Below are 15073 nucleotides of genomic sequence, written 5' to 3' on the forward strand. Positions count from 1 at the left end.
AGTTAAAAGTCAAGTAACAGGCTAGGAAAATGAGCAAACAATGAGATAAACCTCTGACCATAGAAAATTACCATACACTCATTAGACAATAAAGTCAGAGCTCTTACATCCAGAGTCTCCAAGGAAAATATGAATTGGTCCAGCCCATGGAAGAGTTCAAAAAGGGTTTTGAAAATCAAGTAAGAGAGGTAGAGCTAAAATTGGGAAGAGAAATGAGAGTGATGCAACAAAATCAGGAAAAATGAGTCAACAGCTTGGTAAAGGAGACACACACAAAAAAGATAAACTGAAGAAAGTAGTGTCCTAAAAAACAGACTAGGTCAAATGATAAACGAGGTACAAAAAGCCAATGAGGAGAAAAATGTCTTAACAAGCAGAATTGGCCAAATAGAAAAGGAGGTCCAAAGTCACTGAAGAAAATAACTCCTTAAAAATTAGAATGGAACACATAGAAGCTAATGACTTTATGAAAAATCAAGAAACAATAAAACTAAACCAAAAGAATGAAAAAATAGAAGACAATGTGAAATAATATCTCATTGGAAAAAACAACTGACCTAGAAAATAGATCCAAGAGAGATAATTTTAAAATTATTGGACTATCTGGAAGCCATGATCAAGAAAAGAGCCTAGACATCATCTTTTTCAAGAAATTATCAAGGAAACTACCCTGATATTCTAGAACCAGAGGGTAAAATAGAAATTGAAAGAATCCGCCAATCACCACCTGAAAGAGATCCCAAAATGAAAACTGCCAGGAATATTATAGCTAAATTCCAGGTTCTCAAGTCAAGGAGAAAATATTGCAAGCAGCTAGAAAGAAACAATTCAAGTATGGTGTAGCTGCAGTCAAGATAACATAAGATTTAGCAGCTTCTATATTAAAGGATCAGAGGGCTTGAAATATGATATTCTGGAGGGCATAGGAGCTAAGATTACAACCAAGAATCCCAGCAAAACTGATTTTAATCCTTCAGGGGGAAAAATGGACATTAAGTGAGACAGAGGACTTTCAGGCATTTTTTTTATATATTTAATTTTTTTTAATTTTAGTTTACAACACTCACTTCCACAGGTTTCTGAGTTCCAAATTTTCTTCTGCTCCCTCTCCCCAAGATGGCATGGAATCCGATATATGTTCTACATATACCTTCGCATTAAACATATTTACACAGTAGTGAAGTCGTAAAGAAGAACCATGATCAATGGAGTGAATCATGAGAAAGAGGAAACAAAGAGGAAACAAAACCAAAAAAAAATATGGAAAAAAAAGAGAACCCAAATTCATACCCCATAGTTCTTTATCTGGGTGTAGATAGCTCTTTCTATCATGAGACCTTTGGGGCTGTCTTTGAACCTTGTATTGCTGAGAAGAGCCAAGTCTATCAAAGTTAGTCATCACAGAATCAATATGACTGTGGTTGTGTACAATATTCTCCTGGTTCTCCTCTTGTCACTCAGCATCATATCATGTGGTTCTTTCCAGGTTATTATGAATTCCATATCTTTCCCATTTTTTATAGCACAATAATATTCCATTACATTCATATACCACAACTTGCTTAGCCATTCCCCAATTGATGGGCATCCCCTTGATTTCCAATTCTTTGCTACCATAAAAAGAGCTGCTATAAATATTTTTATACATATGGGTCCCTTTCCACCTTGTGTGATCTCTTTAGGATACAGCCCTAAAGTGGTATTGCTGGGTCAAAGTCTATGCACATTTTTATAGCCCTTTGGACATAGTTCCAAATTGCTCTCCAGAATGGCTGGATCTGTTCACAACTCCACCAGCAGTGTAACAGTGTTCCAGTATTCCCACATCCTCTCCAGCATTTATCATTTTCCTGTTATGTTAGCCAATCTGACAGGAGAGATGTGGTACCTAAGAGTTGTTTTGATTTGCATTTCTCTGATCAATAGTGATTTAGAGCATTTTTTCATATGCCTATAAATATCTTTAATTTCTTCCTCTGAAAACTGCCTGTTCATATCCTTTGACCATTTCTCAATTGGGAAATGACTTGTATTCCTATAAATTTGGCTCGGTTCCCTGTATATTTTAGATATGAGGCCTTTATCAGAGACACTAGTTGTAAAGATTTTCTCCCAATTTTCTGCTTCCCTCCTAATCTTTGTTGCATTGGCTTTGTTTATACAAAAACTCTTCAATTTAACATAATCAAAATTATCCAGTTTGCATTTTGTAATGCACTCTATCTCTTGTTGGGTTGTGAATTCTTCCCTTTCCCATAAATCTGACAGGTAAACTATTCCTTGCTCTCTCAAGTTGCTTATACTATTAACTTTCAAGCATTCTTGATGAAAAGACTTAGAGCTAAATAGAAAATCTGACTTTCAAATACAGACTCAAGAGGAGCGTAAAAAGGTAAACAGGAAAGGGAAATTATAAGGGACTTAATAAGTTTAAACTGTTTACATTCTTTCATGGGAAGATGATATTTGTAACTCATAAGATCTTTCTCATTATTAGGGTAGTTAGGAGTATATATAGACAGAGGGCACAGGTGTGAGTTGAATGTGAAGATATGATATCTAAAAAATAAAATAAAATTAAGGGATGAGTGAGGATTGTACTGGGGGGAAGAGAAAGGGAGAGGTAGAATGGGGTAAATTATCTCACATAAAAGAAGCAAGAAAAAGCTTTTACAATGGAGGGGGAAGGTGGGGAAGTAAGGAGTGAATGAACCTTACTCTCATCAGAATTAGTTCAAAGAGGGAATAACATACACACTCAAATGAGTGTAGAAATCCATCTTACCCAACAGGAAAATAGGAGGGGAAGGGGATAAGAGAAGGGGGTAGGATGATAAAAGGAAGGGCAGATTGGGGTAGCAAAACAGTTTTGACAGGGTAAAAGGGTAAATGACAGGGACAGGGTAAAAGGAGAGATAGAATAGAACAGATGGGGAGAGGGATAGGATGGAGGGAAATACAGTTAGCAATACTAACTGAAAAAAAAAATTGAAGCAAGTTTCTCTGATAAAGGCCTAATTTTTCAAAGAGAACCAAGTCAAATTTTTAAAAAGAGCCATTCTCCAATTGATAAATGATCAAAAGATAGAATCGGTTTTCAGATGAAGTAATAAAAGCTTATCTATAGATATGTGAAAAAATACTCTCACTATTGATTAGAGAAATGCAAATAGAAACAATTCTGAGGTACTATTTTATACCTATTAGATTGGCTAATAGGACAGAAAAGGTAAATAACAAATGCTGGAGGTGATGTGGGAAAAATGAGACATTAATGCTTTATTGGTGGAGTTGTGAACTGATTCAGCCATTCTGTAAAGCAATTTGGAACTGTGCCCAAAGGGGTATAAAACCATTCGTATCCTTTGACCTAGCAATACCACTACTAGGTCTGAATCTCAAAAGAGATAAAAAAACAAAAAGGAAAAGGACCTATATGTACAAAAATATTTATAACAGCTCTCTTCTGGGGGCAAATAATTAGAAATCGAAGGGATGCCCATCAACTGGGGAGTGGCTGAACAAGTTGTAGTGTGTGATTATGATGGAATACTATTGTACTATAAGAAATGATGAGCAGGATGCTCTCAGAAAAAACATGGGAAGACTTGCATGGACTGATGCAAAGTGAAGTGTACTATGTCCAAAGTAACAGCAATATTGTAGTGTGATCAGCTGTGAATGACTTAGCTGTTTTCAGCAATCTAAGACAATCTAAAGCACTTATGATGAAAAATGCTGTCAGTCCCCAGGGAAAGAATGATGGTGTCTGAATGCAGATTGAAGCATACTTTTTAAAATTTTATTTATTTTTCTTGAATTTTTTTTGTGTCCATGTTTTCTTTTACAACATGACTATTATGGGTATGTTTTGCATGACTACACATGTATAACCTATATCAAATTGCTTGCCTTCTCAGTGAAGGAGGGTAGGAAGGGGAGGAAAGGAGAGAATTTGGAACTCAAAGTTTTAAAAACAAATGTTAAAAATTCTTTTTACATGTAACTAGGGGAAAATAAAATACTAAAAAAAAAAAAAAAAGACAATGCCCAAAGTCTAGAGATGGAGCGTCTAGTTGAGGAACAGCAAGGAGGCCAGACTAGGCAGGGTTTGGGGGGGCGGGGAGAGGTGGGAGGGAAGAGGGTTAGGGTTAGAGATGAAGCAAAGGATGGGTGTGAAAAGTGTAAAAAGAGTAGAAAGGTAAGAAGAGGCCAGGTTTTGGAAGGCTTTATAAGCCAAATGAATTTTATATTTGATTTTGGAGGCAATAGGCAGCCATAGGTAGTTTGATACTTTTCATCTTGATCTGAGATATTTGGTCCTTTTCAGAATTGGCTTCAGTAATATAAATGTTTTATTATTGATCTTTTAAAAAAACATGGATGTTATTTCCTAATGACTGTTCCCCCTCTACCCAAATGGACTGATTTGTAATGAAAAAGTAGAGGTAAACAACAAACCAACTTAACCTTTCTGCCTGCACTGCTCTGGCTTCATCATGCTCATACTGAGCCAGCCTTAGGCCCCAACCTCTTTGCTATCATTAGCCATGATGAGATGTTCTTCACCATCTACAAGATCTAGGAGACTGTGAACAGGCTGTGCCTGGAGGTGGCAGAGCAAATGGCCAGTAGGACGGAGGGTATCATTGATGATTCACAAGTCGGTGGAAATGCTTCTGCTAAAGGTCCTGAGGGTAAAGGAACAGATGCCACTGTAATCACTGGAATTGACGTAGTAATGAGCCATCATCTGCAAGAAGCTAGCTTCACAGAAGAGCCCTACAAAAATTACATCGAAGACTACATGAAATCAATCAAAGGCAGACTTGAACAGAAGCCAGATACAGCAAAACTATTTATGACAGGAGCTGTAGAACAAATCAAACATATCTTTGCTAATTTTAAAACCTATCAGTTCTTTATAGGTGAAAACATGAATCTAGATGGTATGGTGGACTCATGTAATGATGGTGTCACCCCATTCGTGATTTTCGTTAAGGATGACTTACAAATGGAGAAATGTTAACAAATTCAGCTAATTACTTTGGATTACCTTGCCATCATAACTGGCTGCTGATTTTCTTCTCATATAACATCAGGACTTGGAAAAACTTGGATTGATGCTATGTTGAGCTTTATTCATTTATTTTTTGCCTTGATCTATTTGCAGTGGAGGCATTTTTAAGGAAAAAAAAAGTCATACAGGTTGTCTAAAATAAAACACATTTAAGCCCACCCCAAAACCCTCCCCCACAAAAACCAACATATTATCCAAATCCAATATTATCTCCTTCAGGCCACTCCTATATTCCAGTGTCTATTTGATGAAAGGCAAGAAATATCCTTCACTAGAAGTCCCCTGAAGTCATAATTAGTCATTATATTGATCAAAGTTCTAAAGACTTTCGGTATTGTTTTTCCTTTACATTATTGTAATCATTGTATAAATTATCCTGGTTCTCCTTATTTTGTTCTGCATGAATTTATACAAATGGTTCCTGGTTTCTCTGAATTCTTCATATATGTTGTTCCACATGGCATATTTGTCTCTTAACATTCATATATGCAACTTATTCAGTCATTCCATGTTTGATGGATGCCTACATTTGTTCTAGTTTGCTGCTGTAATACACACACACATATTTTTTGTCTATATAGGACCTTGTTTCTGTCTTTGACCTCCCTGGGGTATAAGTCTCTTAGTAGTATCTCGTGATCAAGAGGTATGTATTTTTATAATATAGGTAAGAGATTTTAAAAATATATTTCCAAATAGTTTCCCACAAGAATGATTTGACCAGTTTACAGCTTCACCATCCAACGGTGCATGAAAATATGTGTTCTCACTGCATTGACTATTTTCATCATTTTGCCAATTTGGATGTAAGAAAAAACCTAAGAGTTCTTTTAATTTACATTAATTTTATTGTCAGTGATTTTAAACACTTTTTTTGTGGTTGTTGACACCTTTTTTTTTAAACTGCCTGTTCATATCCTTTGACCTCTTATCTACTGGGGACCTGGCATATTTCAGTTGACATTACCATGCCATCTAAAGTTTTCTAATATGCACGTGGAGAAGGAACTTTTGCAAAAGCAGGACCATAAATAGTTCTACTCAAAAAATTGGGGAAATTTCTTCCTTTCTCTAGATTTGAGAGAATTTCTGGATATCTGGGAGTTTCTGTACTGTTTAATAAGGAAATTGGACTAGGTAATCCTAATCTTCAAGGTCCCCTCAAGTTCTAAGTTCTATAATTGTATGAGTTCACTATCAGCACATTCAAAGACACACTTCTCCCTTACCCCTCCAGTACTGAGAAATGATAAATAGACCCTCTGCGTTGGCAGTCAAAATGGGTTCTCAGCACTTAGTTCAACGAAGTGCCCTTGAAGAGTTTGGCCTTTATTTCCTTGATTAAATTAGGAGTCCTTGACAACCTTCTTGCCTCAAGGCAAAGCCTAGTTTACATGGGTTTGAGTGACATGTTTGTGACATCAGAGGCTTTTAGACCATGTGGGTTTAAGTTGCTTCTTTGTGATGATTTTAGGTCATTGTGGGTGAGTTGCATGTGTGATTCACCCTTGACCCTGAAAAAGATATAAAACCAGGGGCTGGCTTTCTCTTTTTCGGAGCTCTGACCCACAGCTGTGGTGGTGCATGTGACTGGGCCAGCCCTTGTTATGAGCTCCCAGGCTGAACTTAGATGTTGGTAACTATGAATTGTATTTGGCTTGTCTGTCGAAGTGTGTAATTTGTTTGTATTTGCTATTAAGTTCAGGGTGGTGGCTTTTTCCCCTGAACTAAGTGAATGGTATTTGTATGCTTAATTAAAGTAAGCTTGTTAACCCCTTAACGTTGCTTTCCTTAGTAAAGCAGATCAAAAGAACCTGGGCTTTTGCAGCGTTCTGGTCATTGTTGGTTTTACACCCCCACAGCAGCTGCTAGCCGGATCGTTGAAACACCCTCCTACCCAACAAAACTGGGGACTCCAAAGTGTAGAGGATATGGACTTTGGCATTTGGAGCAAATATATTTAGTACTCTCTGACCTTAGGAATTTTGATGGAAATGTCACATTTTCATCAGCTCCTATAAAGTTGAAGTTAGCTTTGCTCTTCACCCACAACTTTTGTAAGGCCTGTTTGTTACTGTTGTTTTCTTCTGAATTCATTTGACTCTTTTGAATTGGTATGTTGAGATTAGATCAATTTTTCTAAATGTCCTCTTCTGCTGCTTCATAATAAGTATTTGAAACCTTTCATTAGCTCCCAATGAGTCAGGATATTGCTATGTATAAAGCTAATGAAAGTTTCCTTTGATCTATCTAGTATTTCTCTGTCCATTTTTCTTAACCAGGGAGTAATTTTCCTGCTATTGGCAATGTCTTGGACTTCTTTTATAAAGGTGTCTAATGTCTGTAGTCAAGCACAGTAAAGATTCTCAGATTTACCTACGTGGACCTATTCTCTTTTCTAACCTTCAGTCTTATTTCTCCAGCTGCGTATTAAACATCTTGAACTGGTTGTCCCACACATGTTTAGAGCTTAGTATGCTAAAACGGAACTCATTACCCTTTCTCAAAACCCTCGCTTTTTCCTAACTTTTCTTTTACGGTTGAAGGCACTGCCGTTGTCCCAGGCACCCGAGCTCATGGTAAGTGTCATTCGTGATTCCTCTCTCTCACCCATCATATCCAATCTCTTGCCAAAGCCTATCAATTCTAGTTTGTAACTCTTGTATATATCCCCTCCTCTCCTCTGACACTGCTACCACTCTGGTGCAGACCCTCGTCAGCTTAAACTTGGACTATAGCAGCCTAGTAGTTGGACTCCCTGCCTCAAGTCTCTCTCCAAACCGTTTCATCCTCCATTCAGCTGTAAAATTGGTCTTTCTGAAGTCCGTGTCATCCTTGTATTCAGTAAACTCTAGTGGATCCTTATTACTGTCAAGATCAAATATAAAATCCTCTGTCATTTAAAGCTCTTCATAACCCAGCCCCATCCTCTACCAGTCTTCTTACACTTCATTCTCCCCAAGTGCTCAGCAGTCCAACTACGCTGACCTCCCTGCTGCTGCTCACACGAAGTCCATCTCCAAGGCTGTATTTTGTTTGCTGCCTCCATACCTGGAATTCTCTCTCCTCATGTCCACCTCCTGGCTTCCTTCAAGTCCCAGCTAAGGTCTCACCTTCCGCAGTAAGCCGTTCTTGGCTCCCTTTAATGCTGTTGCCTTATTTCTCCACTCTATACCTGTACATACCTTGGCTTTCCATAGTTGCTTACCTTTTCTCCTCCCAGCACCCTCTCCTCCTACCCGTTAGACTGTGAGCTCCTCGAAAGCAGAGACTTTCTTTTGCCTTTCTTTGTGTCTGAAGCACTTGGCATAGTGCTTAGCATATGCGCAGGGACTTAATAAATGTTTATTCTCTTGAGCAGTGAATTTAGAGTCATGATCCATTTACTAATTAACCTTGGGTAAGTCAGTTAGCCTGGCTGAACTTGGGTTTCCTCATTTGTAAAATGAAAAGGCTAGACTAGCTAGATCGTCTCTACGGTTTCCTTCAGCTCAAAATCCGTGTTCCCATGTTCCTCCACAGACACATCTACCTGGTAAAGATAGTAGTAAAGAATTTTTCTTTCAATAAAAGATCACTCATGAATGCAAAACATTATTTTGGTTGTTTATTTAACTTTATAAACTCTGTTTCCTCTATTTTGTCTTGTACTTTCTTCTTTTATTATTCCTAGAACTGCTCTCATGTCCTAGGAATCTACTTTAGCAATTTTTAGTTTTTCCTCTTGAAATTAAGTATAAGTTTCCTATAGTGTTCATTTTCTGATGCTGTTAAGCTAAGTGATCTCCAAGTGTCTCCTCATGTCTCAGAATTTCAGTGTCGCAGCTTTTCCTCAAGTAGGGGTGTGTGATGTCTGCCTTCTTCCTGCTGTCTTCCATTTTTTCTCTTGAAAAGAAATAAATGTGATATGTTGAAAAGCTCCCCACTCCAGGGCTTGCAAAGAGTTCTGAACTATCTGGGCTGGGCTTTGAGACGGAGCTCCCAGCCTTCCAATGAGTCTTCCCACTCATAGTGTCCCAAAGGATGTATTTCTTTTTCCCGATCATCATCAAACTCCATAACAAGTAAGCCAGCTCTTGAAATTTGTATAATAAATATAGCTCATAATTTCAGAGTAAAGTAATCCTTTCCTCTTGCCCGGCTGTTTTTTCCTATTCTTTTACATCCATAAATAAAAGCTTATTAATACAATTTCAGATTTTTGTGATCATCTACTCAATCTGGATTCATGGCCACCTTTTCCCATCAGTGTACGTACAATGCTTTTTTTCCTCTCATTTTTCTTTTGAGCTCCCCCAAAACTTAACAACCTTAGCTTCCTCTCCCATACTGTTGATTTCTTAGTGATTACCGCACAGGAATATTACAATCATTTGGTTACTTCCTGCTGTGTTCCTCTAAGCCTCTCTTTAACATTCTGCTTCCAGTAGACTGGTTATGGCAGGAAGAAACAAAGTCTGAGATTGATCATAGGCATTCAGAATACCAGGCTTCTCTGTACGAGGTGACTTACAAGCAGGCGTGTGCCTCCCACAAAAGGCATTCAGAAAGATGAGGGCATCTGAAATAATGCTACATGCAAATTGGTTGAAGGAAGCAGAGATAGATGCTTAGTCTGGAGAAGAAAGAAACTGGGAGGGAGAGTAAAGGATGATAGTTGTTGAAAGATAACTTTTAAATATTTTAAGAGTTGTCATGTAGAAAATTCTTAAGGATGACAATGAGGTGAAAGAATGGGAAAGTTAAGTTTCTTCATCATTTTTCAAAAAAATAAGACTGTCCTCCTATGAATTAAATGACTAAAAAGGGTCAGTCAAAAGCTGAGTTCATTACTTCTGTGGCCAAACCAGAGAGACTGTCACTGGAACTCTTAGTGCTATGGTAGCAAACTGACGATTTGATTTATCTGTGCTAATGGACCCCACCAAGACAACTTAATCTATTCATGGCTCACGTATACTCTGACTGCCCCTTGTAAGACTTCTTCCTTAATACATATCTTTCAGCAAGTTAATGTCTATAATTATTTAACTTTCCTCATTAAGGTAAGTATAGGACTGAGGTGTTTTAAGGACTCAAGTAATCTTCACATCAGTTCATTAAATTTTAAAGCCTCCTATGTAGAAGGTACTGTCCTAAGGGGCTAGTGCTAACCTTGGAAACAATAAGAAAATACAAGAATATTAACCATGTTAAGCAGCATGACAGAATGTTATTTGATAAGCTTACAGTCCCCACTTGTGACTGCTGCCATTTGTTGAATGAACAAGTTATTAGAGTAGGAACAAAAGTGGTGGTGTAATGAATTCTTGATTCAGATCGTCGATGGACACCAGTTGATTTGCTGCAGATAGGTGCACCGCTGTAACCAGAAGGCTCAGTAGAACCTTGAAGAACCAACAAAGATTTGCATGTTCATTCTCATTTTTTCCACTTTTGGGCTGTTGTTTTGTAAGTACACTGATGGGAAAAGGTGGCCATGAATCCAGATTGAGTAGATGATCACAAAAATCTGAAATTGTATTAATAAGCTTTTATTTATGGATGTAAAAGAATAGGAAGAAACAGCTGGGCAAGAGGAAGGGATTACTTTACTCTGAAATTATGAGCTATATTTATTATACAAAATACTAGGCCAGTATTTTGTATTCATCTAATTTCTGTGTTGGGGCACTATATGATCATTTGACTTTAGTATGAGCAGGAAATTGGGAATTGTGGAATTATAGCTCTAAAGCTGGAAGGGACTACAGTAATTTATCCATGGTCATGTAGACAGTAATTATCAGAGATGGAATTTAAAACCAGGTGCTCTGGCTTCAAAGCAGTGTGCCCTTTTCTGTTGTTCCTCATCTCCCCCAAGAGTGTGGAAGAATGGAATACTAAGTGGGAGTCAAAGATTTGTAGGAGAATTTTGGATATTGGTAGGGGAGAGAGACAGAGCATGATTGTCCTCTACTTCAAAGAGCAGTAATGGCAGATTTGCCCTACTGGAGTACACTGGGTGGTTGTACAAAACCTTTCTACTGAGGGCTAGCATTTCATATATAAAGGAGAAATGGCTGTGATTTAGAATCAACTTGCCAATATTTGTTTCTTCATTTATCAGAAGATGACAAGTAAAACCAACCCCTCCCTTATGATAGTTAGGAACAATAACCAAAATATAAATCACTTAAATTCCATAGAAGTGAGTATGATTGTTAACAAAGTAATTGTGGCCAATTCTAAAGAATTCATTAAGGAGTTCATGCTGAAACATTAACTGCTACTTTTCTTAAGTTATAAATTAATGTCTATTGCTACATTTCAAAAAAACATAGTAAAATTCACTTGCCCTCCTTATGTATTTTAAAAAATTAACTCATTTCAGTTTTAGAGCATTCCTTGATCTGTGACTTTTCTTTCTTTTAACATCTAGAACTGGAATGGACAAACAGCAATCTGGAATTCAGAGTCTGAAACTGGATGATTCAGTTATAGAAGGAGTAAGTGACCAAGTCCTTGTGGCTGTTGTGATCAGTTTCACTTTCATTGCGGCACTGGTATATATACTTTTAAGGTGAGACTAATGGTGAGGAGAATTGAATAATACATATTTTCAAAGGCCATTTAAGTTTGTAACTTCAGGCAATGCTTAATATCAAATGTAAAATTCAAGTAACCGCAGTCAAGAAATGGTGGCATATCTTTGCTCACATTCTGGATACTGCTGCTTATTTTTCTTCTAATGGGCTATTTAATACATAATTTGAAATATTCACCCTTATTTTAAGTGAAATGTCAATGTTCAAAGCTATGGTTATTTCTTAACAAAATTTTTTCAAAGCTTACAAAAATAATGAGTAAATATGGGCAGTAATTAAGTATAGGTCTTAGGGAGCTTACATAGAGTTTAAATGACTTGCCTAGAATCAGACAACTAGTGAGTGTCAGAGACGGGATTTGAACCCCGACCTTCCTTTCTTCTAACCCAACATTTTGCCCTCCATGCCACCATATTACCTAATGTATAAACATCACTGAAATAACTTCATAGGAGAGCAAACTAAGGGAGATAGAAATAATGCTAACATATTAAAATTAAGATTAAGGATGGTAATTTACTCAGGAACAATACTTATTACAGTTCCTGAGTTCTCAAACACAGAATGGAATTGAGGCTTAGAAAATGTGTCATATCAGAAAATAATTGTAGCTGTTTTGGTAAGGCTGTATCCTCTCAGATTTTTCCTACACTGAAAAAAAGGTTACCCTGCCTAGGACATGAGATTCCATGGAAAAAGATAGATAGACAGACAGACAGACAGACACACACACACACACACACACACGCAAACTTTCCCATTTGCCTTTCTGCTGGCCATTGGACTGGGGAAGAGACACAAACATACACTCAGGTCATGGAAATCTGTGTGGAAACCTCAGATGATAGGACCAAACAAAGCTAATAGAATTGTTTAGAGATACTACTGTATTTCAGGAACATATGTATGATGATCCACAGACTGGAGAATAGAGAATTTTAGAGAGAATACAAAAGGAGAAAAAGAGAAACAGCACTATTCTAAGAATACACAGCAAACTGCTTAGATGATGGATCTGTAGGATGATTTCCTAAAGATATTTCAAAATTGGTTATCAAGATAAGATGATAAAATGGTGGTGGTGGAGCTTTACCTGTCCAGGTATCTTCTGGAAGTCACATTCTGCTGAAAGGAGACTTATCTGATAGATTTCTGACTATTTACTCTCTTAGGAGGTTGAAGAAGCAATAGTGAGGAACTACTAGTTCTTTTTCATGAGGAAGCACTGGTTGGCTATATGGACATAATAGTAACCTTAGGACAATGTGACCTAGTTAATAAGAGCCAAGTAAGGAAACATTTACTCAGACATTTATCTTGGACATGTGTTTTCCAGAGCTAGTCCATGGCAAACTTGAACTGGTGCACAAAACTTTTACAGACAAAAAATCTTTGATAAACAGGTGCTGGTGGATAGAGTGCTAGGCCTGGAGTCAGGAAGATCTGAGTTGAAATCCACCCTCCGATACTTACTAGCTGTGTGACCTTGGACAAGTCACTTAACCTACATTTGCCTCATTTGCCTCAACTATATAGTGAGGATCATAATAGCACCTACCTTGCATAGTTGTTGGGAAGATCAAATGAACTAATTTTTGTAAAGTGCTTGGTACAGTGCCCTGCAAATAGTAGTTGCTATACAAATGCTTATTCCTTCCTCCTCCTTAAAAATGCAAGCTGATTCGTGTCCTTTCTCTCAGGGTTCTCTTCTTCCCATCCCTGGCTCCTGCTACCACCTACCTGAGCTGCTAAGAGCCACCATATTGGTAGTGAATTTAGCCATTTTATTCATTCATAGCTCAGTTTTGAAAAAAGAAGAGAGCAGGATGATAAAAAGAATTAAAAGAAATGTAACTAAAAAGGCCCCAGAGCAAAAGAGAACACTAGTGACTGAGGGGAGGGAGTGATACAGTTTAAAGAAAAAGATATTGTTGAAGAAGGCAAAATTTCAGAAATCCTTATGTGTCATGAAAATTGCTAATGTTTTATTAGGTGCAGTTAAGGAAAAAATAGAAATAAGAAGGTTTGTATTGTCTTCTGACAAAAAGAATAATTCTAAGAATAGCAGAAGATAAAAAAACTTGACAATTATATCTTTAAATGGATTGAATTTACCTGTAGAAAGAAAAAGATAGAGGATGGATTAAAAAACATAATCCAGTAATATGTTGCTTATAGAAAACACATTTAAATTGAAGAGATAACTAAAATTTATCTTTCTTACTGATAAATGTATATTTTTAAAGATGAGATAAATGGTAAAAAAAAAAAAATGAATACTACATATTCTCCAGGGAATCCAGAATTGTAGTAATTTCTAACAAATATGTAATCTCAAAAATTCTGAAATTCCAGTAATGTCTGACAAAATTGAATGTAAACCAGAATAGCACTAAATAGCACTAAACAAGGAAGTTACATAATGCTTAAAGGTAACATAGGTAATAAGAACACACAAAATTGTAATACGTACCATGAAAACAATTAACAGATAAGTTTATTCAAGAAAAAAGAGAGGACTCAAGTCACTAAAATAAAAAAAATGAGAAAGAGGAGCTCACAGTGAATGTAAAGAACTTAAGAAAAGTAGAAATTTCAATCTACTTTTTGTGCCACTGAGATAGAGAAATGGGTGAATATCTACAAAAACAGAGTATAACCAAATTGATGCAACAGAAAACAAACCAGTATCAGAAGAATTCACACACCATTAATGAGCTACCATATCAAATGGTATTTGAACCAAATTAATTCACACCGTCAAAGAAGTAGTAGGTATATTATATAAATTGTTTTCAACAAAAGATGGAATTCTACCTAACTTTTCCTATATAGCAATAATCTGTATCTCTAAATCTGGCATAATGCAAAATAAGAAAACTGATGGCTAATGTTATTGATAATGTTTTTGGCCAAGGCCTGTGGTTTCATGTTTATAGTTAAATAAAATGTCAGTAAATAATATCCAGAATATTATTTGTGTTCCACTAAGATCTATATAGAAAGGCAGCTTATTAGGAGAAAAAGTACAATCATGAATAAAAGTTATTAAAAACATAGTTATATTAATAGAGGCAGAAGAAGATTTGGTAAAATACAGCATACTTTTAACAAATTCTCTCCATCCCACTTTCCCTTTCCCCCATCCACTGGGAAAGCAAGAAAAACAAAATCCTTTATAAATGTATATGGATGTGCAAACCATATTCTTGAATTAGCCATGTCCCTGTTCCACCAAAAAAAATAAAGGAAGAAAGAAAGAGAAGAAAATATGCTTCAATTTTCACTGAGTCCAATAGCTGGAGGTGGGAAGCACATTTCATCATGATTCCTTTGGAACTGTGATTGGGTTATTTTATTGATCAGAGTTACTAAGTCTTTAAAAGTTGATTATCTTTACAATAGT

At 36.6% G+C, this 15073-nt stretch overlaps 2 protein-coding genes across 7 annotated transcripts in view; both read left to right on the forward strand.

The window, feature by feature from the left end:
* The window catches only part of RNF170 (ring finger protein 170), a 56678-nt gene that overhangs the window by 10505 nt on the left and 31100 nt on the right, over positions 1–15073 (forward strand). For 5 of the 6 annotated variants that reach the window (XM_036751061.1, XM_036751062.1, XM_036751064.1 and 2 more), the window contains exon 2: positions 11502–11642. In XM_036751061.1, coding sequence (XP_036606956.1) covers positions 11509–11642 — 134 coding nt within the window. In that variant the 5' untranslated portion in view covers positions 11502–11508. Of the gene's footprint in view, positions 1–11499; positions 11643–15073 lie in introns of those variants that run through there. The other variant, XM_036751067.1, reaches the window with a different exon arrangement.
* On the forward strand, positions 4547–5029 carry LOC118843421 (translationally-controlled tumor protein-like). Its single transcript, XM_036751068.1, has one exon. The coding sequence runs from the start codon at positions 4625–4627 to the stop codon at positions 5027–5029; it is 405 nt and encodes a 134-aa protein (XP_036606963.1). The 5' UTR covers positions 4547–4624.

This window comes from Trichosurus vulpecula, chromosome 3 (assembly GCF_011100635.1).
Source record: "Trichosurus vulpecula isolate mTriVul1 chromosome 3, mTriVul1.pri, whole genome shotgun sequence".
NCBI classification, from domain to species: domain Eukaryota; kingdom Metazoa; phylum Chordata; class Mammalia; order Diprotodontia; family Phalangeridae; genus Trichosurus; species Trichosurus vulpecula.